Source organism: Tachypleus tridentatus, chromosome 10, assembly GCF_004210375.1.
Source record: "Tachypleus tridentatus isolate NWPU-2018 chromosome 10, ASM421037v1, whole genome shotgun sequence".
Classification (NCBI taxonomy): domain Eukaryota; kingdom Metazoa; phylum Arthropoda; class Merostomata; order Xiphosura; family Limulidae; genus Tachypleus; species Tachypleus tridentatus.
The window spans coordinates 185,647,200-185,671,235 of record NC_134834.1 but is presented as its reverse complement, the minus strand read 5'-3'; the positions used below and the strand labels follow the sequence as shown (position 1 = coordinate 185,671,235).

Here is a 24,036-nt window from a genome sequence, read left to right as displayed (position 1 = left end):
CAGATACACCTAAAATATTTGTGTAAGGACTTATGTAGATTGGTAACTGGGTACTAACATCCATGTGGGGTAGGATGAGGAATCCCAATCAAAAGGATGAACTGCAATTCTAACTACTCACTCCATAGCTGCAACACCCCCTCAGATAAATCTGTACAAAAATGAAGTATAAGATTGGAAGACATATCATCTACACCAGCAACACACCACCTCACTACTCTCAACACCCTAGCAACTTGGAACTGAAAGGTGGTAAAAGTCTCCTATACTGCACCTGAAAAACAAGCAGTGGAGAATCCAGAGAAGCATCAACACTAGAGCTAGTGCAACGGGTGACTATGGAAACCCTATTTTGAAAAGTAGACCATACCTGAATTATTCAATTGAAGGAATGGCAGGGATGGGCAGCTATCCCATTTTGCTTTACCATGGGTGAGTAAGGTCCAGACTGGGCATATTAATGAAGCAAATAAGAGGAAAACTTACAAACTATCATATGGAACACCCCATCTCAACAGTGAGAATTCCTTGGCCAAGTAAATTAGAAATAAGCAGTAAAATGGCCTGGCAGTGTGGAGTTGACAATGAGAAGCATACCTGGTCAGATACCACTCACCACAGAGGGGATTTCAGACAGTAAAAAAAAAAATCATCTCTAAAAAAGAAAAGATATATATATAAAAGACAACTTACTCAATCACAGTCTCTTGCTAATTCTGAAGATTTTGAAGGTAGCAGCCAATAACCCAAAGAAAAAGACTCAGATCTGATGCAGATGGTGAAATACAAAGGTAATGGGGGTAGTCCACATGCCCAATTGAAGAATTTCCTCCAAGACTCTGGAGATGAGACATCAAGGAAAAGGTAAAGTGTCTGAGAATACATTTGGAACAAATTACAGGAAATAAAAGGTAAGAAAGAATAATCCAACAGAATTAAAACCCAAACCCAAATGATCAAGAAGGAAGGAGAAAAGTCACAAACAGAAGATGTCTGTCAAGAAATGAATAGGTGGGAACAGATGATGCAGAATGAAGCCACGTTGGGCAACATAACAACAAAGAATGTAAATGGTTTACAGCAGTTTATCTACTGCTGATGACAAAAGCAGGAAATAAAAGGAAGGAAAATAGGAGGGATGGAAGAAAAAATCTATCCAAATAAAGAAAAAAAAAGAAAAAGAAAAGGACTGATATGAAGTACATAAAACATCATATACAAGTAAAAATGGCTTGTATGGGTAGAGAAAATTCTATGAAGAGGAGCAAACAATGTTTCAACCTTCTTTGGTCATCGTCAAGTTCACAAAGAAAGAAAGAGGTAATTGACAGTCAGCTGACCACATGTTTGAAGGCAGTTGTGTAATTGAGTGTAAGAATGTAGAGGGTGTGCTTAGATGTTGGATTATATTTATTAATATAGGTATAAAGTTGTTTCTTTGTATTGGTTTATTTTGGGCTTTAGTTGTTGTATAAGTAAGGCTTCTTTAATTTTGTGTTTGTTTCTTTATTTAGCATTTGAGTGTTTTCTATGGTTATATTGTGTTTATTTGACTTGCAGTGTTCGAAAATGTTTGGAGGTGACTTTTTGTGTTCTTTGAATCTGGTTTCCATTTTTCTACTTTTTTCTCTAATATAGAGGCCATGGCAGTTATCACATCGTATTTTATAAATAATGTTGGTGTGGTATTTGTCAGTATAGTTTTTACATAATATAGACCTCAGTTTTGTGCCTGGTTTATGAATAAATTTGGTGTTAACTGGAATGTTATATTTTGTTACTAGTTTTTGCCAAATGTTGGTTATTTTTCTGCTGATATAGAACTCTATTTCCGAGACACTAACCCATCAATAGACATTCCCAGCAACCAATTAGTAACCCTCATATAATTCACCATGATGAAGACAAACTTCACGTTCAACAACCACAACTATATACAAACAAATGGCCTAAGCATGGGCAACCCAGTATCACCAGTTCTAGCCAATATTTTTATGGCACAAGTTGAAACACAAGCAATTAACACAGCATTACATCCACCACTATATTGGTACAGATATGTAGACCACACGATTGTGAGATTCACATCTACAGAACACACACTTAATTTTTACAATCATATTAACTCTATACTTCTCAACATTAATTTCACACATGAACTGGAAGGAAGCAATCAAATATCATTTCTTAACCTCAAAATTACAAGAACCGATACACAATTTAAAACAGGAATCCACTGAAAAATCACCCATACTGGACTATACATTCCTTGGTACTCTTGTTTTGTTTGTTTGTTTGTTTTTGAATTTCACACAAAGCTACTCGAGGGATATCTGTGCTAGCCGTCCCTAATTTAGCAGTGTAAGACTAGAGGGAAGGCAGCTAGTCATCACCACCCACCGCCAACTCTTGGGCTACTCTTTTACCAACGAAAAGTGGGATTGACCGTCACATTATAACACCCCCACGGCTGGGAAGGCAAGCATGTTTAGCGCGACTGGGGCGCGCTAAACCTGCGACCCTCGAATTACGAGTCGCAAGCCTTACACGCTTGGCCATGCCAGGCCTCCTTGGTACTCAGCACATGAAACAAAACAAAAACTCAACATACTAAGAAACCAAATAAACACAGCTATAAAACTATGCTCATCACATAAAATTAATGATGAATTAGACAAAATAAAACAATACTTCATCAACATCAGTAAGTTTCCTCCACAAACCATTGAAAACATTATATACACACACCTAGACAAAAAGCAAAATCAACCAACAAAAGTGAATATACCTCAGGATTTAAAAAATCTCGAAACCATAAAAGGCTGCATACCATATATTCCTAACAACAGCAGAAAAATAACCAACATTTGGCAAAAATTAGTAACAAAATATGACATCCTAGTTAATACCAAATTTATTCAACAACCAGGCACAAAACTTATGTCCATACTATGTAAAAACTACAATGACAAACACCACACCAACATTATTTATAAAATACAATGTGATAACTGCCATGACCTCTATATTAGAGAAAAATGGAAGCCAGATTCAAAGAACACAAAAAGTCACCTTCAAACATTTTCGAACACTGCAAGTCAAATAAACCCAATATAACCATAGAAAACACTCAAATGCTAAATAAAGAAACAAACAAACAAACACAAAATTAAAGAAGCCTTACTTATACAACTAAAACCCAAAATAAACCAATACAAAGAAACAACTTTATACCTATATTAATAAATATAATCCAACATCTAAGCACACCCTCTACATTCTTACACTCAATTACACAACTGCCTTCAAACATGTGGTCAGCTGACTGTCAATTACCTTTTTCTTTCTTTGTGAACTTGACAATGACCGAAGAAGGTTGAAACATTGTTTGCTCCTCTTCATAGAATTTTCTCTACCCATACCAGCTGTTTTTACACATATATTTTTCTTTACAAGTGGGTTTTCTCGTCATCATGGATTACATGAAATATCAATAGTAAATAAATTCAACCAATAACATCCACAGACTAATTAGGAGAAGGAATTAAGTCTTGAAAAATAAGTGAAAAAAATAAAATTGAGTACAAGAACACTGATGGAACAGGAAATGGAACAACCACTGATGTGCTATCCTTTTCCAACCACCAATGCAGGTTGCCTACATGGGAAAGAGAAGCATCCAATGAATCTCATAAAATATTCCATTGTTTGTGCAGAGTCCACTAAAGAAACATTATATGTGCTTGACCAAAGGGGATAAGGGCTTTCATGAAAGACCACATCCAAAAAGTGATAGAACCTCGAAAGCTGCAACGGAAAGAGCAGTAAGGTCATGGAACAGCAAACCTCCATCATGCAAATGGCAGGCAAAAGGTTCAACCACCCAACATAAAATATACAGGACAGAAGAAAGCCAAAACAACAGGACACAAAACTGATAAACTACCAATGGTTCAAATAACGAGATAAAAATATGCAGATAAGGATGACTATCACATTCATATGAGATAAACAATCCACCAAAGAAAGGGTAGTTTGTTATTACACCAACTCCACATGGGATTCCAGAGTCTCATGAATATTACTACTGTTGTAGAAAAGGAACCTCATATAAATCCCAGAGTAGTAGATAAATAGGCAGCCAACAAACTTTGAACAAGGCAGCATTCCTTCTACAGGATTTCCCAACAACAGAAACCATTTATGTAAGGGGAGAACCAAAGAGAAACATGCCAATGTGGAGGAAATCAGAAAGAGGCTATCCCTCAAAAAAACCTTCAGGATCTATGTGGATAACCTTGGAAAGTTGCAAGCCAATAAGTCCAAAGATAATTCATCCACACCTGCAGCCTGTGTAAGTGTGCAAGTGGATAATATTATTATGGAATTCATTGTGTAACAATAAAAATCAAATGCAATTGTTTGATGAGAAAAAAAATTAAAAGCAGGGAAGTTATCTAAAATCAGAAAAAAAGGATAAAACAAAAAATACCTACTTGAAAACAAAAAAAAAAGTCATTACAGGAGTACTGCAAAACAAGAAATAATACTTTCATAGAATCAAATAGAGGAAGCCACATGCTTCAGGAAAATGTCACACTCTTATTGGTGGAGGGTTGTTGCATAACACTTTATATGCAAGATGCATTTAAACCAGTTAATTGTAAGGTACATGGGTGCTCGAAAATTGTTGCAAAAACATTTTTGCACATAGAAGGCAGCACTTAACAGTTATAGATATTTATGTGAGAGGAGGTAATATTCCATATCAGAATATCTCCACCCACCAATCTCTTTAATTTCTTATTATTTAGCATCTATTTCACGTACTGCACTATTGATGTGTAATGTATTAAAGAACTAGATGTTTCTCAAAAGTTTTTCTAAGGAAAATAATACTGCAAGTTAACCAAAAATTAACCTTTTCCAACTAACTACGAAAAAGAAACACACACAAAGTTAACAAAAGCATTATATGGACAAGAAATACAAATGCTTTAGAAGAAACAAAATAAAGATTATTCTTTCTTGTAATAAAAATTAATTTGCAATCAAACATTACACAAATTTTACAAAAAAATACAAAATGTGATAGACAATATTATATTAATGACACAAACCATCTCACTTCAAATTTTCTCAAAACTAATCTTATGTTACTAACCTTTCTCAGTTTTTTAGTTGAAGTTTCCTTGTAACACATTTACCTACACTATACTATCAAGGGACAAAACATTAATGAAAACCTGAAATATGTATCGTTTACTTACAAAATTTGTAAATAATAGAACATTTCAAGACTGAAAAAAATACTTTGTTTAGAAGTAATTTGCTGAAAACCTTTCTAGCTCTCCTTTGGATAACATTAATTCAAGCTCACTATGTTTTTTGTTTAATGTAATTTGATAATACTGCTTACCTCCTCCTTTTGTTTGATATACAACTCTGATATGTATCACTTTAACAATGTTCTCACCTGTGTTCTGGATCAGGACTACTTATTAAAAGATCCTTTTTCTTCTCTCGAAGAAAATACTCTCCAGCAAAAATATTCTCCAGATATTCAGTTTGTACAACTAACTGGAAAAAAAACAATGAAACAAAGTTCTATCTGAACAATGAATTTCTTTAAAATATTTGATTTTAACAGCAGCTGTTTGTTGCTTATTTTAAGTGCTTTTCAAGCAAGAGAAAATAAGGTTAGTACCAATCTGGCTTTGAAAATATAGCAGTCTATGAAACTAACTGAAGTTACAACAAAATAAATGTAAAGTTGTAACAAAAGCAAACTTAGCTGATTATGCAGAAACATCTGAATACATCTTCAAAAAGTAATAAGCGTATGGTTTTTCCATAAATTTAACATGTATATTTTAACCCTAAGTTAGTCAAAAGAACCCATGGGAATTCTATTTTGTGTAATATTGTTTTAGGAAATTACAGTCAGGATAAGTGTTGTTTGTGTGAAATACTTAACAAAAAAAAAAAAGAAGTAGTTAAAATCAAAGCCAGTAATCATGTGACAACAAGAACATTATACCAGCGTGTAAAATACTCATAGCATCGAAAAGTTTCATGAAACAACAGGTAAAGTGGTTCTGAATTAAAAAACCAACATGTTATCTGGACTCCTTGGACAATTTTCTTACTGTTCAATCAAGAAATGTGTGGGAAAAGTTCCAGACAAACACAAGCAGACTAGAAAAAAACAGATAAATAACAATGTAGACTTTTTACACAAATCAGGATTTTTGAAAAACTATACATTAAACAGATGAATATCCTTGCAAATAATGACGACAAAAAAATGTAGGCTATACAATTTAAGATAAATCTACCTCTCAATGGTAATCTGTCATATCATTCTCAATATAGGTTACACAATTTAAGATATACCTACCTCTACATGGTAGTCTATCATATCATTTTCATTCAGTATAAGATCAGGGTAACCAATCAAAACAGGTGATGACAGAATCTTAAAAAGAAAATAAATAAATACATATTATAGGTTGGTTGGTTTGGTGTTTTATGATGCAAAGCAATTAGGATATCTGTGCCAAACATCCAGTTAAAAGTTATTAAAATTCATAAAAAGGAATCAAGGTAAAACAAAGTTTAATTGTTGAATTTAAAACATAAATAACATTAAATCCAATTTTTATATCTAGTTTACAGCAGTGAGAGAGAAACTACAGTAATACAAGTTGTAAAGGACTTTCTGTAACATAATTATAACTCGTTGGGATGACTAATGGCAAGACTGTAAAATGTGGCTTATTGTGACCTGAGTGCATCAGTCCCAGATTAAAAAAAAGTAATGAGCTAAAAAACTACAACCAATGCATAGTCTAGTTAGGACAACTTCCTCTTTCTGATCCTTACAGAAACAAGAAGGCCAAAGTCCAATAGAAGGTATTATTTAGAAAAGTGTGTTTTCACATTGCTCACTCCAATTCAACTACCAACTGCCATGGAGCCGAGCATTGAATACAGGACCATAGTCCATATATGGAACAAGTACAGTAGTGATAGGAACAGAGCAGACAGACTTAGCTGCAAGGTCAGTGAGCTCATTCCTGCTAATACCAATGTGGTCTAGTATCCAGAAGAAATGGATAGAAGTAGATGTTAAAGAGAAATTGTTCAGTCAGTTTTGAATATTAGCAAGAACAGGAAGAGAACTAACGTGACACAATTCCAAAGTCAGTAGAGAACTGAGTGAGTCAGTATAAATAGTGCAATTCGAATACCACTTAGCTTCTTTGTGATGAAGGACAAAAGAAATGGGATACAGTTCAGCAGTGGACACAAAAACTGTAGAGGGAATATCTGCTTTTCTAAAATGACTTAACGAAAGGTCACATTTGGGGATTGTAATAAGCCATGGTGGGATGGGCTGACAAGTGGACACAGCAATGTTATCCAAGGACAAGCCCAATTCATCCAACTGCACCTGGATATGAAGGCCAAAAAGAACAATGGCAGATCATCTGTTCTGAAAAAGCATGGCCTACTGAATAAGGAAAACACAACCCCAGGAGTGATGCTGTGGTAAGAATCTAAGTTTCAAAGCATACAGTAAAGACAGTTGCAAACAATAGAGGTGTAGAGAAGGTTCAAAAGACTCCGTGTTCAAGCTCTTGACTGGAAAAATCCCTGGTACAGAGCCAAGGTCCCTAATGATGAATGGAGTCCAGCATCATTAAGACTGAGGTCCTGGCAGAGCCACAGACCAGAGATCCATAGTCTAGTTTCAAACGAATAAGAGCACTATACATTTTTAGCATAAAACATCAATCTGCTCCCCAAGTGGTGGAAGATAGGATACGAAGGATGTTCAGTACTCTTGTACATTTGACCTGTAGCTGCTTGATGTGTGGTATAAAGGTTAGCTTATGGTCAAAGATAAGCCCCAAGAACTTTGTCTCAGAGACCATGGGTAGCACAACTTCACCAACACAGAGTTCAGGATTGGGGTGAATACCCTATTGATAGCAAAAATGCATGCAAATTGATTTAGAGAGAGAGAAATTAAAACCATTTGCTGTGGTCCACTTCAGTAAATGATTGAGGGCAGTCTGTAGCTGTCACTCAATATACCTCATGTTTAACAACTGACATGAAATTTGAAAGTTGTCAACAGAGAGTCTGTTTGCAACAATAGGAGAGATTTGTTCAGTGATGGCATTAATCTTTATACTGAAGAGTGTAACACTCAAAACACAGCCCAGAGGGACTCCAAGTTCCTGTAGAAAAGAACGGGAGAGTATCGAATCCACAAGAACATGGAATTGCTTGTCCATTAAAAAACTTTCAATAAAATTGGGCAAATTACCACATAACCCATATAAGTGAAGGTCTCGTAAAATGCCATACCTGCATGTGGTATCATAAGCTTTCTCAAAGTCAAAGAATATTGATACAAGATGTTGTCATTTGAGAAATGCTTCTCTGATTGAAGTTTCAAGTCGAATCAAGTGGTCCATGGTGGAGCACTGTCGTCTCAACCCACACTGGGTGGGCAAGAAGAAGTTGCTTTGAGTTGTGACACCAAACAAGATGAGCAACCATCCTCTCTAAGGTCTTACAACAACTGAACGATAGTTTGAAGGAATCTTGGGATCCTTTCCAGGCTTAGAGAAAGGTAGAAAAATAGCCTGGCACCAGGCACCATGAAAAACATTCTCCTACCAGAGCCAGTTAAAAACAATCAGAAGAATAGTAAGAGAAGCAGGAGATAGATGGTGCAGCATGTCATAGCATATATCATCAGGTCCAACCAATGTACTGCCAGACTGATGAAGGGCCAGTTTCAATTCTACCAGTTTAAAGGGACGATTATAGTCACAGAGACTATCAGCTCGAAAGGAAAGAGGTGATCGCTCTGCCCGAGGCTTGATGGCTAAGAAGGTGGAGGATGAAGCAGAAGTGCTTGATACCTGGCAGAAGCTTTCACCGAGAGTATCAGCTACTTCCTGGCTATCGGAGGGCAAGATCAAAAGAAAGGCAGAATTATACTGCCCACTGACCTTCCAAATCTTGTCCCATATGACTTTGGAACTGGTGGTAGAAAAGATGCTGATTGTGTACTTAATCCAAGATTCCTTCTGGCTTTGATGTCTTATCTGCCAAGTACGTGCATGGGTCTGCTGGAAAGTTATGTGGTTCAAGAGTGTGGGATACTTACGAAAAGTATCCTAGACATGTTTTTGAGCCTTCCATGTCATGTGGCAGGCAGAATTCCCCCACAGATGAAGATATTCTGGAAAATGTGTCAAGGTTTTAGGAATACATTGAGCAGCTGCCTGTGTAATAGTTAGTTACTGCTGCCACGCTGTCATCTATTGATGGCTTACAGACGATTGCAGGATCAAGTTCTGCAAGAGCAGTGAAAGAGGTCCAGTTGGCTTTATCCAACTTCCACTGGGGCACACAGGTCGGGTAGCATCCACCACAGCCAGTCTCTTTCAAAATGATAGGAAAAAGATCACTGCCTTACGGGTTACCGTCAACCCTCCATAAAAAGTGAGAGAGTAGTGAAGGGGAGCAAACTGAGAGTCCAATAGCAGTAAAGGACTGATTAGGTGCATGAAAATAAGTATAAGAACTAGTATTGGAAATGGAAAGGTTGTGATCCGAGAGCATACACTCTTTGGAATAGCCCCACCCCAGAAGGGATTATGTCCATTAAAGTCCCCCAGAATTAAAAAGGTAGATGGCAACTGTTCAACAAGACTATCAAGGTCTGATTGATCATAGGTCTCTTTGGGAGATAGGTAGAGAGAACAAACAGTGATGATACAACCCAAGGAAACAGATGGCTACAGCCTTCAAGGGTGTGTGGAATGACAAGTACAGGGTAGGCAGGTGCTGATCAACCAACAGTGCCATCCCTCAATGCATTCATCCATCACATAACCAGTCAACCAGTCACTTCTGTATAAAAAAATCTGCCAAGAGGTGACTATATTGGTAGGTTTCAGAAATGTTTCTTGTAAAGAAAGACATACAGGATAGTAAGAAGCAATCAGTGCTTTGATGTCATTCAGATTAGAACATAAACCTCGACAGTTCCATTGCATCAAAGTGACAATTTTATTTATGTGTAGGCAAATTGGGTGGAGAGCCCTTCTGTTTTTGACCACGTCTTTCTCTCTATTTGAGAGAGGTCTATTGACCTCCATGGATCCTGCCCTGGGCCAATTGGGCAGGTCTCTGTGGTTGGAAGAGGATTCTAGCAACTTAGGACACAAATGAACGATCATTTTGCTTCTTAGGGAGATAGAAGATGTACCCGAGGAAATATCCATACCCAGAACCAAAGGAATTGGACCTTGGGGTTTGTTGGAATGAATGTTAGGGACAAAGATGGGTGTTGATGTTGATTCCTCAATTTTTTTAACCATGGAGGTCAAAAGGCTTTTCATACAGTTTGAGAATGATTCTTTCAGAGGCATGGAGAGATCTGTCTGCACTCCCACTGTCATAGTGGAATGAAGTGCAGCAGCATACATCCGAGGTGAAGTGGTAGACAGTAACTTTCAAGCCTCAGGGTAAGTAATGTTTTAAAATGTTTTCAAATGCTGCAACTCTTTTTCTTCCAACCACTTAGGGCAAGAATGAAAGTATGATGAGTGAGAACCATTACAATTAACACAATGAGGGTTTATTTCACACTCATAGGCATTGCGGTCCTTGCCACTGCAACAAGCACACATCAATGAACCACGAAATGATTTCTTCAAGTTACCAAACAGCTAACATTGGAAACATTTGAGAAGGTTTGGAATATATGGCCATACCTTGCAAATAAGATAACCTACCTTGATAGCAGCAGGTGGACGTGGTGATGTAAATGTTAAAATGAAACCAAGTGTTGGTCAGCATCATAATTCCATCTTTGCAAGTGGAGATATGCCTCACTCCAGAAACTCCTTGGGTGGAGAAACCAGCAAGAATCTCCAAATCCCTCTTAACAATAACTCCTTTGAACATAAGAGGAGTTCACTTTGTTTAGATGTAAATGTTTCCACCAATATATCTCCAGAATGAAGCTTTCTGACTGAATTTGGAGACCCAGCAAGTCCCTCTAGTCCCTTCTGAGTAAAAAAAGGGAGACATTTGCCCTAAAGGTTTGTCTGAAAGAGAATGTAATACAAGAAAATGAGGTACAGGTGCTACAGATGTTGGAGATTGCTGCTCAGAATCTTCAAGATGTGGTGGTTTACTTATGGGCTGTTTTTTCATTATTTTATTTAGGTTTTTATTTAGTGAATCCATAATAAAAAGAAAGAATGTTTTGGTTTCCACTGACCCCATCCACCATGGAGCTCTACAAGGGGATGCATGACAATGCCAAACAAGGACACAGCAGCAATGCCATGGTTTTGTGAGCACTATACCCAAACACCATTATCAGATACAATGTCCACAACACCCATTGAGAACATCCAACATTGGTACTTGGTTGACCCCAGCCCAAGTGGACCAGCCAATTGACCCTAGGGGGCCACCCCAAGGCTGCCCATCTACAGGAATTCAATACCAGAGTGGTGTGTTAGGGTTGGATCCTCACCTCCCCTTCACAGGTTACCACACATGGCAAACAGCCCAGAGATATCTAATTACCTCTTACTTAATTTGCTTTCTTTTCAGTACATTATTGGACATCTATTTATAAATATTTTGACTCACACCTATAACTTTCTAGCCCTCTAGTGAGAACAATATCACAAACAATAAGAAAACTTATAAGCTTCAAGTCAGATGATGTCAATAATATCACTAAAGCCTAGTAGAACAATCAAATGGCATACGCTACATAACTTGTACCATGTTACATAACTTATCACAGCAAACTCTTTTCAAATAATTAACATTCTTGTTATTAAAACTGAATATTAAATCACTATTGAAACTAAATAATAACCTAAACAGTCTTGTATATCAAACAGTTTGGATTTTCAGACTAATTAATTCCTGAAATGAGAAAAATCAAGACCCTTTACACTTGTTTTCAGTGGTCTGCATATGTACAAACTGAAAGAAAACTTTTAACTCTTCAGTGGTCAACCTCACATTTCCCTAATAAATCAATTATTCTGTATGTTGTAGATTTTTTTTTTTTAATAATAAAGTGTTTCACAAAACCTCTCACAATTAACACATTCGTGCTTAATATTCTAAAACTAACCATCTTCGACCTCTGTACAGGATCTTACTTAGAATCTTTCCCCAACAGTATTACTCTATAATTTTAAAAATAAATGTATATAACTAAGTTCTTAAATTTTACTTTTGAACGGTGTTAAAAAATTGGCTGTAAAATTACTAAATATTTCACAAGACTCTTTTCATTTCTGACTGAGCTTAATTTTAAGTTTTAATATATAAGTAATATTTTGTCTGCAGCAGTTATTCAAGCACTCACCCCCCTACTGAAAGTAAAATATGTCCAGAACATTTAATTATTTCTTTACTAGACTTTATCTTTCTTTTTACAATAATATATGTAGTCTCTTTGGACACATGAAACAATTATGCTAAATAAACTTCATACAATACTGACTGTTCAATAAAGCTTCAAAATCTGTAACAAAGTAACAACAGCAGGAAAAGCAACCTTCTATGTAATTTAGGACAAAGACACTTCTCAATAATTTTACCTTTTCTTTTGCAACTTTCTGGCTTGTTGCATCTAACCATGAAATATCTCCCATCTCCTCCACAAAAGTATCTTTAATAGCATTCACTACAGTACGACCCTGAAAACAATACATGCAAAGGTTATCATTACAGTATGTGTAGAAGGTTTGTTTATTTGTTTTTTACATCAGAAATACATGCTTAATGACTCTTTCTGCATAGAAGGCCAAAAATAGTGTTTTATACACCCACACTGTTCCACATTTTACAAAATTAAATGTTTTACAGTAAAAGGGTTGATACGTGTTCACCTACATAAAAACATACATTCAGTAAAAGGTGGAAGGAATCTAGTAATTCTGTTATCCAACTACAAGAATCTGATACCTTGATGAGAGGAAAACTTAATGTGTGTTAAAATATTCTAACAAGTTTTAATTAAGATTTTATTCATAAAAGATAAGCTTCCATAATCAACTGATACAATAGTACCGTAATTCTAAACTAAAACTTGTACACTGGATGTAAAATTAAAATTATACAATATACCTATAGAGGTCACTGTGAAAGCACACAAAATAGGTGGGAATTTCTCAATACAGACTTAATGATACAACTTACATGCATTTCTAAATACATACTTAAATGAAACAAACATCATTGTTAAAATAAATATATAATAGTAAATCTGTCACAGTTTGCATTAGTTCTAATTCTTCAGGAGATAATTTAATCCACCACTTCTTTAAACAAATGGACTAATGCATAATGTATTACTCATAACAACTGGTCATAGTTAGATTAAAACAGTTCAACTATATTACTTGATTCTTACCTGTAGCTTTAAAGCCGGAGAAAAATATTTCTTAACATACATGCTTCCCAAGGCCAAACCCAAGTAACGGTTAGTTTGTCTGATACAGAAGTGCCAACGTTCCTCAAATGGAACATCTTGGTCTTCTACTCCTAACATGAAAAGTTTAAGAATATGAACATCAAATGTCTAAGATTAGGCCCTCTGAAGCAACTAAATCTCTTCTATAAGTCAGAGTAACCAACTTTTATTTGGGCATTGCACTTTAGTAAAGAAATGTTACAAGAAACACTTAACACTTCTCAATTAACACTAGTCTAAAGCAGTCAATTTCTCTAGATATGCTGTTATTTAATTACCGTGCTGTTTCGAAGAAAGACTGTAGAGTGAATATCCACTTGTATAATGACCAAAGTAATCTGTTCCAGCTCACACAGGATTCCTCACCCAACCATTAGCCACATTACAAAATAAACATTTTCACACATCAGTGTTTCACAAATGCAGCTGTTGAGAGTAAATATTGAAACAAAACTTGCCTGTCAGTGAAATAATTTTATTTAGACACTCAAAAGCACTGAAAGAGAAATCTTTGTTTCTTCACTACTTTGAAGCTATTCCAAGAAAATTATACAATTTCCAGTGTGTCTATGATGGAAAATACTTGACTACTTAGTATTTGAGAAATAGTGTTGAAATTATCAAAGTTATAACTGCTTCCACAAGAGAAGCTGAACTGTTATGTATACCACAAACACATATCAGTTGCAGCAAGAATATGAATAATAGAAGCTTTGTAGAGACAGTTGTCCAAAATAAGGAAACGGTCAGACACAAGTGACTGACGTGTTGCCAAACTGCAACATCATACAATTCCTTTAAACTGTGTAAACAGATACTATTGTAGCAGAGGAAAAATCTACAAAAACATTTGGGTTAACTTTACTAATTACAAAAATGAATTGATAAACAAAAAGGAGAGAGATATGAAAATAGGCAGCCACAAGGACTATCTGTGCTAGTTGTTACTAATTTAGCAGTGAAAGATTAGAAATAGTCTTTACCACCCACTGCCAACTCTTGAACTACTCTTTTACCAACAAATAGTAGGACTGACTGTCACATCATAACATCCCCATGGTTGGTGGGACAGAGATTTGGGTTTACAATCTGACCACATTTGGTACAATACTACTTGGTAAATTTCAATAATACATGAAACCGTGTATAAAGTCATATTTTCTGGCCCAACATGTGGTGTTTCTAAAGACCAGACCACTTGCACCAATTCCCTCAGAAGGAACAAAGTTCCATATTATTATACTGAAGAAGATATCCATCTACTCTACCATTTCCAGTGGACAAGTTCTCTGACATCTTCTTTGGTCTAACAATGCATAGCATATGATGTTTTAAGTAAGATTTCTGAATCAAACTGAGGTATGTCTGCTTATAATAATTCAGTGAATAATTTGTTCAACAGAAATTGTCAGAATTAATGAATATGTAAAAAAGGTTTACTTAATGAACAATCAAAATGAAGGCTGATATGGATAAAAAATATTGTATGTTGTTTGTATCAGTCTTCAAGTTAATTATTTGAGTTACGTGTAAGTACCTCGAGCTGGTGGCTTATGTGCTCATTTAGCCACACACACACACACACACACATGCACGACTGTCTTCTTGGAATTTTAATATATTCATTTGCAATTCATAAACAATTAAACCAAACAACTGGTCTTCACTGGCTCACCCATTACCATTATAACAGAAAAAAAACTAAAAACTTAAAGAATCTACAAGAACTAATGACATTAGTTGAAACCCATAACATAATCAGTATTATGATGCACACTCAAAGTAAAAAGTTGTTGTTTTTTTTTAACAAGTTACAACTTTTATGATGATGAAAAATATTTTTTATGTGAATACAATATTTCTGAAAAATGTTGAGAATAATCACACTAGCAACAGAAATATCTCACCTGTTTAAAAATATTCTTCTTGCAATAAAATCTGTGACTTAGAAAAAAATATTACCAGAAAATAAACTACTGAATGCAATTTACATTACTCCTGACATCTATCAGTAAACAAGTTCAGTTTTCTGCTTCTATTACCTCTATAGCTACAGAAATTCTAAAACAGGCCTTTTTTCTTCAACTTAAAATTTTAAAAAATTGGGCAAATTCTGTCAACTACCACAGAAAACTAGACATTTTTTCTTCTGAATAAACCTGGAAAATTCAGGCAACATCTGTCACTTACTACAGAATTACACTAGACAGATGCAGCTTTTAACACCAGAAAGGCCTGTTGCATCCAAGTAAAACATGGCAATAGTATTTTCAACAGTATGTTGAAAAAAATGTGAATGTGGTAATACTAAAGTAATTTGACATCCTAATAACTTAAGTTTGTTCTTTGCTGTAACAATAAAAATGATTAAATTATATTTACATGTTAAAAAATAAAGAAATGCTGACTTACACATTAAACTGAAAGCATTTGAAGTTACTCAAAAATAATGGTAAACTTTCACATTAATTACTTTTTCAGAATGTAAACAATTACCTTCTAGGAAACGTCTGAATTTATTCTTTAAATTTCGAAAGCGGCTAGGTAGGTGATCGGCATAATGAGACAGCAACCTCCACATTAAGTAGTTATTTATTTCTCTGAAAATATTAATCATTTGCCCTTTAAGTAAGCATAATGGTTGAAGAATATTTTTCAAAAATACAGTTCAGATGAAAACGTTTTTTTTTGTTTTTTTTATTTGTATCCCAAAGCTTACAGTCTACAAATGATGCTTCAAAAACCAGCCCAGAAATATGTAAGCCCCAATTTGAGCTGCAACAAATCCACATGAAACCAGAATGCATTCTTGCATCCTGGGCTGCTCTTTGACAAATGTTTCACATGCTAACTGATAATGACATATAAAACATACAAATAACTAATTATTACAGGCTGCTTTCACAGTATTTAAAAGGTGAAGTTTATAAGAAAAAACAATTATTTTGGTAATAATTCACATCATTAAAAAAATAAAACCTACAGGTATGTTTAAATTGTAAAAAGTTAAATAGATTAAGAAAACTTTCACAATATTTTGAGACTGAAACATTTATTTAACTATGCATTTCAATAAATTTGTTAGCAGCAGTTTTAAAGCACCACATAACACACTTACTCTATTCCTTTTGCAATAAGAAGGTCAGAGAGATCTCTGAAATACTGTGGATGTACGATAGCTACTTCAGTGTCAACACTTATTTCAGCAAAAGGAAAATATGCCTGCAGAAGATCCAGCCATTTGATCTGTGCCATAAAACATTTTATGAATTTAATTAGTGTATCACAAGATGTGACTTGTTTTTAACAAATCTTTTGAAACTTCTGTAATAAATTTGCATCACTATACATATCTTGTCAACAACTGTTTGGTAAGAAAGCAATGCTACTTTCCAGCCAATAAAATTATTATTCATTTACCCAACATTTCATAACTAATGATAAAAGTAACCTTTCCTCGTAAAATTTAATTAACTCTTTCAACCTATACTAATTCATTCTACTTTTTTTCTTTCATAAGTAAACGGTAACTTTCCAAAGCTTAAGCTGATTTCAAACACAATGATGAAAACATTTTAGTTCATAAGCATATTAGGAATAGCAGCAATAAATGATATTGTATGTAACAACTTCTGTATTTTGAAAATACTCCAGCTAATCTAAATACACACACACATTAACAGCTGTGTTAACCCTTTCACTTCATGTAGGTTAAAGTGTGTATGTCACAACCTTCTACACAGTTACATTCAAAATTTAATTACTACTTTATTGTCAATGTATACAAATAAACTTTGACTTAAAATGTGAGCAATAAACCAATTTTTGAGTTTTAACTCCTTAACTTTAAAAAACAACTATTTAAATAAATTATCAATCTCTCCTTGCATGGGAATACTGATGACTGTTCTTTAGATCTTGCCTATTCTGTAATTTATTTACCACCTCTCTATGAAATATGAGCTTCACCAAGATATTAATTATGACACACGCATTAATAAGTAATTTTGGATAGCCTTAAAACTTTGTTTAAAGACAAACCAGAAGGTCAAAACCACTTTCCACACCCAGCTATCACATTCAAACATTGTCAATAATTATAATGTTTTATACAATTTATAACCAACATAAAGTTAATTTTATAATCTATCAAATGACATATAATGTTACATTGTTTCCAGTATGAAGTATTTTTGTTTTGTCTTCAGTTTAAAAGTTTCTCATGTTGAGAGTGAACAGCTTAGGGAATCATTTTAAGAGTCTTATGCCTTAGTTAAAAGCAAATAAATTTATAATACTTAAAAGGCATTAACTTTGTGTATGTTATTTTATTAGGTGCATTATTTAAAAACAAAATTAATTGGCTAATATCATAACACTACAAAAAAAATACTTAAATTTCACCAGCAACCAACAGCAAAAACATCAAACTTAAGTACTATATCTCACGTTCCTGTTATAAAAGCAAACCAAATGTACAAATTAGAAACCCATAACAAAAAGTGTAAAAAAAAAAAAAAAAATCCAAATTCTTCCCAGGAACAACAAATATGGCAACTTCAGAAGCCATAAGAAAAAATCAAACAGGCCAAATGAATGTCTTCATCTCTCACTGGATAAAAACGATGAACAGCCTCACCTAAAAGTGACCCTCCCCTCCAAATGTAGAGAGATGCCAGATAATAAAGGAATAAAAAAGGTTAGATTAGCCACCTTGCTGACAACAGTAACATAGGAATTTGTACCCACAAATATAACACGTAATTTGGTTTGTTTTGTTTTTGAAATTATAATTACACTGAAGGCCACAAGGTGGTGCAAAAATAGCAAACCATAACAAAAGATGAATAAAACTTCAGAGAAAAACATGGCTAATGCTTTGTTTAGAAAAAGTGATTATGTTACCTAAGTAAGATACTTATATACAGAACCAGAAGCACAATAAGGAAGGCAAAGAAATCTGCAAATTAGATATTGCCAAGAGCATTTAAGTGGGGTATAAAAGATTTGACCATGCAAGATTAATGTTTAGATATGCAAAGCAGACATCGATAAATAGATGTATTTTCAGCAGATGGTAAGTCTGTTTTGGATTTAAAAATTTTCACAAAATATGCTTGTGGACAGCCTATGCATTACACCATTCAATACAGTGACTTAAGCTATGCATTTGCCAGTTGATTTAAAACTTGTGTGGTGGAATTATTAGTTAAAACAATATTCAAATAACAATACAACAATAAAATTAAATGGAAATAGATGTAAATTGTTACAAGTCTTAAACTATTTAGAAGAAACAACAATAAATTCCTGCAATAATTTGCAGTCATTCTAGAAAGGAAAAACGTTAACTTAAGATATTTCATACTTCCTTATGGCTGTTATAAGATCAGTAGGAGTGTTTATAATTATATTCCAACTTTTCTCACATTTTGTAGAAAATCTATCATTATTTTCTTGTTGCCCATTTCCTAAAGATTTGGCTTTTGAACTTAGAAACCTGATTCATGACTGAAAAGTTCAAAGTTTAGTACAAAAAGATGGCAATGTTATCTCAAGCATGCTTATTATTAAATATTATATAATCGGAGAATGTATAAGTGTTCTGTATTGTAAAAACAGTTCTTACTTTAGGTGCCAAACTTTTTAATGTATCCACAGTCATCTTCTTGTAGCTTTCTTCAGGATTTAATAGAAGCTCTACAGAGGGCATTATCTGTAACACAAAATATTATAATCATACAAGTAAAATGTCATATGTAGCAGACAATAACATTAAAATCATACCACCCTACCATTACATGCAACAAGTATTAATATTACCACAAGACAAGCTAACTGCTATCTGTAAATAAACTACTGCAGCACCTTTGAAACAAAAGTAGAATTCAAAATAATAAACAGTGTTAAAATAGGTACACAAAAGCATTTTGAACTAAAGTGCTAAACTGGTATTTGCACTTTAGGCTATTTGTCTTGTGTCACTAATTTCTGGAAGATCCACATTCTCCCCTTTTAACACTTATACAACCTTGTTTCTGTAGTATGTTGTTGTTGTTTTTTTTAATATCCATCATGGGCAATAATACTGTTCAATTTGAGGCAGTTTAGCTTCATTAGGTACACAGTTGGTGAATGATGGATACTCTCTCAAGAAACAATAACATCTTTAAATTGACTTCATGCAGGTTGGATGGCTATTTCTACTGATATCACTGCCACAATGTTATCATTGACAGCGATACTGCGATTGTGTGATCACAATGATGCAAGGTTACCAACAGAGCACATGTTATGCATAGACTTGTAAAATATATTTATAATTACACAAGTTTTACACATGCATGCACATGTGATGCATGTTGGTTAGTTACACACACACACACACATGCAGGCTTTACAGGTTAAGTTGTAAAGCCATATATTTTAGAGAGAATTAATATTGATAAAGTAAACACAATCAAAAGGATGGACTGCATTAAAAAACAGCAAATCTAAATGTCTAGCTAATTATATTAGTTTGTTATAACCAAAAAACAAGCCGAAACAAAAATAAATAAAAATAATAAACAAAAAAATGCTGTTCAATCTTTATGAAGTATAATAGCCTTAACTACTGACATTTTGAAACTAAATTTAGCCTAGCAAGCTGATTATAGTAATTATATTGCTGCATTATAAAATGTAACAGCAAAAAATGTCTTGCACGTCCTGTTCTAAATACTTTTCGCTCTACTTACACAAATTCATCCTCACATTATAGCTTGTATCTCAGGATCTTTTTAATTAGTGTAGTGTTTGTTTTTTTTAATTTATTTTTGTTTCAGCTTGTTTTTAGGTTATAACAAACTGATGTATATATGCACAGATAGATAGCCTTGTGAATATTACACAGTACAGATCAATGCAAACATAAGACAATGTGTCATAATATAATAGCATACATATACAATTAAGCAGTTTTAATATTCCTTATAGTTCTTATATTTTCTCCTCTCTGCTGGTCAAAAGATCAATCACACTTTTTTTTGTCTGGCCAGACTTCCTCTTAGAATAACATCACACATGCTCTGCAAAGTCAAACACGTGTTACTTAACATTAATATTAATTATATTAATAACCCATTCAAGATCTGATTGAATTTCAGTTTTGACACTTCTTCAACCCTAAACTCTGGTGAGCCATTGTTGCTGCATACTTTATTTGAAACTAAATATTTCATCAATAAAAAGTTATAACTAGGAACTTTCTACTTCATTTTCACCTACAGTCTCCATTACCTCTACTAAAAGATTAAATCAGTAATACAAAACAAACATAAAAGTGTAACAATATCATACCAGTATTTGGAACAGACTTAACAGTGGCATAATTGTATAACTATTTAAAGTGGAAGTTCATTTATCATGGATAAACTTTCTTCAAATAGAAGTTCAATACTGGATAACTCAGATGAGATGAGTGAAAGTTTTACCAAGGTGGGTTATTCTTTTCACTGTGCGAGAATTGTTGAGTCTGGTAAGTTCAATAGTTGGTTACCTGTTTCACTCTATATTCCCGCATGTTCACACATATAATCCACAAAGAGTTTTGCCAATGTGAGTGCCCTTACAACCATCCCATTTGTACTTATCCATAATCCTGGAACACACACTTGTAGGTAATATGTCTAATTTACATACTGCTTTCTGACAACATGGAAAGAATTTGAGAGTTTTTCTTTACCTCTTATTAAAAAAAAAATAATAATTTCAGATCCACCACTTTCTTGTCTTTCTAAAAAGAAAGAAAAAAGTGCATTAATAGCACTTAAATATTTTGAATAAATAATGATTATATAACCTACTTTTGCCATGCGTTTCTCAAACTGGAATGTGTCTTCTGAAAACTGCTTGGCATGTTCCGGTGTAGCACCATATTCTTTAGCCATTCCTTGCATCAGGTCTTTGTATGCCTTAATTATCTGACAAAAATTATCAAAATTTGAAATATCTGTAGCTAAATTAATGCCATTATTTATAACATTAGACTTGTGCTAATTACAACCTACTGCATCTCGATTATTTACAAATACCTTGTTCATTAATACTGCTACACCATCTGTACAACCAATTACCTTCCAGAAGTAACAAGTATTATATAGTTAACATACATTTTTTCACAAGAGTTCATGACATAGATACTTTTCCCCATATTTTCTATTTCCTGGCCTTTTTATATTACAATGCTCTCCCATTTTATTAAGATTATAAACCTGTTATGATCCCTAAAATACCATCTTTGTTTGTGAAAGTAAATAATACTTTTTTTTTTCTAACAGAATCGGACATAACATTAGAAGTTAGTAGTGATGTGACTACCTCTTGCCTTCAAACAGAAAACCTGTTGGTTCATTTATTTGCAAACTGGAAATGTAAATAAAAACAATCCAATATTTTATGTACACTGTAACATGTTTGCACTTTCATCAACTTTCTTATCAATACCGTGAGGGAACATACAAAAGTTTCATCCTAAATATTCTTCAAAAGACTTTAATAAAAGTTGAGAAAATTTACCACAGAATTAGAATATATATAAAAAAACACAATACCCAGTAATAATATTTTCTATCAGGTTCCAAACTGCTTGAAATTTTTTTTAACTTTCAGATGGGACAGAAGTGTATAGATAGATAACAACATAAGACAGGCTTTGTGAAATTACAGTTTATGATACATTCTAGTCATCCAAGTCTTTATTGATGCTTCAATTACTTAAAAATATACTTGTTATCGAGTTTCACCCTCTTGTTATCTAAGCTGGTTATGTTAAAGATATCCATACACGTTAGTTTAAACAAGTCAATTATTTATCAGAAACATCAAGTCTAAGTGACAGTGACAGTTTTCTGAGAGTCCATGCACACAGAAGAGTAATTTAATAAATGTGGACATCATGGACTTTATATTACAACACACCAGATAAAAGTAAAAAAACAAAAGGCAGCATAACAACAAGAACTACCACGCTATTAATATTTCATACATTTATGTATTCAAAAACTAATGAAAAATAAAGAAGTGATAGAAGTTTGAAACTGATTTCATCGAGGCACGCGAGTTTCCTGCCTATCAGCAAGCGATTTCATTGAGGCACGCGTGTTTCCTGCCTATCAGCAAGCGATTTCATCGAGGCACGCGCGTTTCCTGCCTATCAGCAAGCGATTTCATCGAGGCACTCGCGTTTCCTGCCTATCAGCAAGCGATTTCATTGAGGCACTCGCGTTTCCTGCCTATCAGCAAGCGATTTCATTGAGGCACTTGCGCGTTTCCTGCCTATCAGCAAGCGATTTCATCGAGGCACTCGCGTTTCCTGCCTATCAGCAAGCGATTTCATCGAGGCACTGCCTGCCTCAGCAAGCGATTTCATTGAGGCACTCGCGTTTCCTGCCTATCAGCAAGCGATTTCATTGAGGCACTTGCGTTTCCTGCCTATCAGCAAGCGATTTCATCAAGGCACTCGCGTTTCCTGCCTATCAGCAAGTGATTTCATCAAGGCACTCACGTTTCCTGCCTATCAGCAAGTGATTTCATCAAGGCACTCGCGTTTCCTGCCTATCAGCAAGCGATTTTATTGAGGCACGAGTGTTTCCTGCCTGTCAGCAAGTGATTTCATCAAGGCACTCGCGTTTCCTGCCTATCAGCAAGCGATTTTATTGAGGCACGAGTGTTTCCTGCCTGTCAGCAATTTCATCTTTAAATATTGTAACAGATTTTCAAAATAACATTTAAATTAAAGTCCCACAATGAACCTAAAACAATTATTGAGTTTACCAATGTTAATTCCTGTATGTTAAAATGTCACTTGGGCAGACTGCCAACACTTTGAAATGTTGACAATACATAGTGAACCAGTGGTCCAATTGTTGATACTAAAGGCATTATGAAAGGTATCATATACTCTCAGATAAAACAAACACAGAACTTGTGTTTCAACAACTTGACCTTTGAGGTATCTCATACTGTTTTAAAAGGAAACATTAACTTGCATTATCATAACAGTAGCTTTGTTTGTTGATTTCACTTCGTATCTACTGCCAAATGACATCAACAACTTTTACTGCTCATATCTAAGTGTCAGTTTTAAAACAGAATTAATTGCCTCATTTAACTTCAAGATTTGAAATTAGCATTTCCAACCTGCTTCACAGTGTTGTGGTTTTGCTGGTAAAATTAAGAAGGCAGTAACAAAAAATTACTTGTGCACAGTTCAGAAACTGGCATAATACACCTTGCTAGCTAGGATAAATACACACACAATATATTGTATATATGTGTGTGTTTTAGTCACTTATACTGCCTGCTGCTGAGTAAAGAAGATTACTTCAGTATGAATAACTATTTGTTTCACTTGCTGGTGACATCAGTTTTATGATCCCCATTTAAGCTACATGGCATACACGGATTGCATATCAGGAAATGGAAATAGTGAAACCACAGATTGAACTCAT

General features: G+C 34.3%; 1 protein-coding gene across 3 annotated transcripts in view; it reads right to left on the bottom strand.

Annotated features, from left to right (window-relative positions):
- The window catches only part of LOC143231123 (endothelin-converting enzyme homolog), a 55,705-nt gene that overhangs the window by 13,184 nt on the left and 18,485 nt on the right, over positions 1 to 24,036 (bottom strand). For all 3 annotated transcript variants that reach the window (XM_076465735.1, XM_076465736.1, XM_076465737.1), the window contains exons 4-11: positions 21,391 to 21,507; positions 19,173 to 19,259; positions 16,662 to 16,789; positions 16,040 to 16,143; positions 13,484 to 13,614; positions 12,669 to 12,767; positions 6,401 to 6,478; positions 5,477 to 5,580 (exon numbers count right to left, since the gene is read on the bottom strand). In XM_076465735.1, coding sequence (XP_076321850.1) covers positions 5,477 to 5,580; positions 6,401 to 6,478; positions 12,669 to 12,767; positions 13,484 to 13,614; positions 16,040 to 16,143; positions 16,662 to 16,789; positions 19,173 to 19,259; positions 21,391 to 21,507 — 848 coding nt within the window. The remainder of the gene's footprint in view (positions 1 to 5,476; positions 5,581 to 6,400; positions 6,479 to 12,668; positions 12,768 to 13,483; positions 13,615 to 16,039; positions 16,144 to 16,661; positions 16,790 to 19,172; positions 19,260 to 21,390; positions 21,508 to 24,036) is intronic.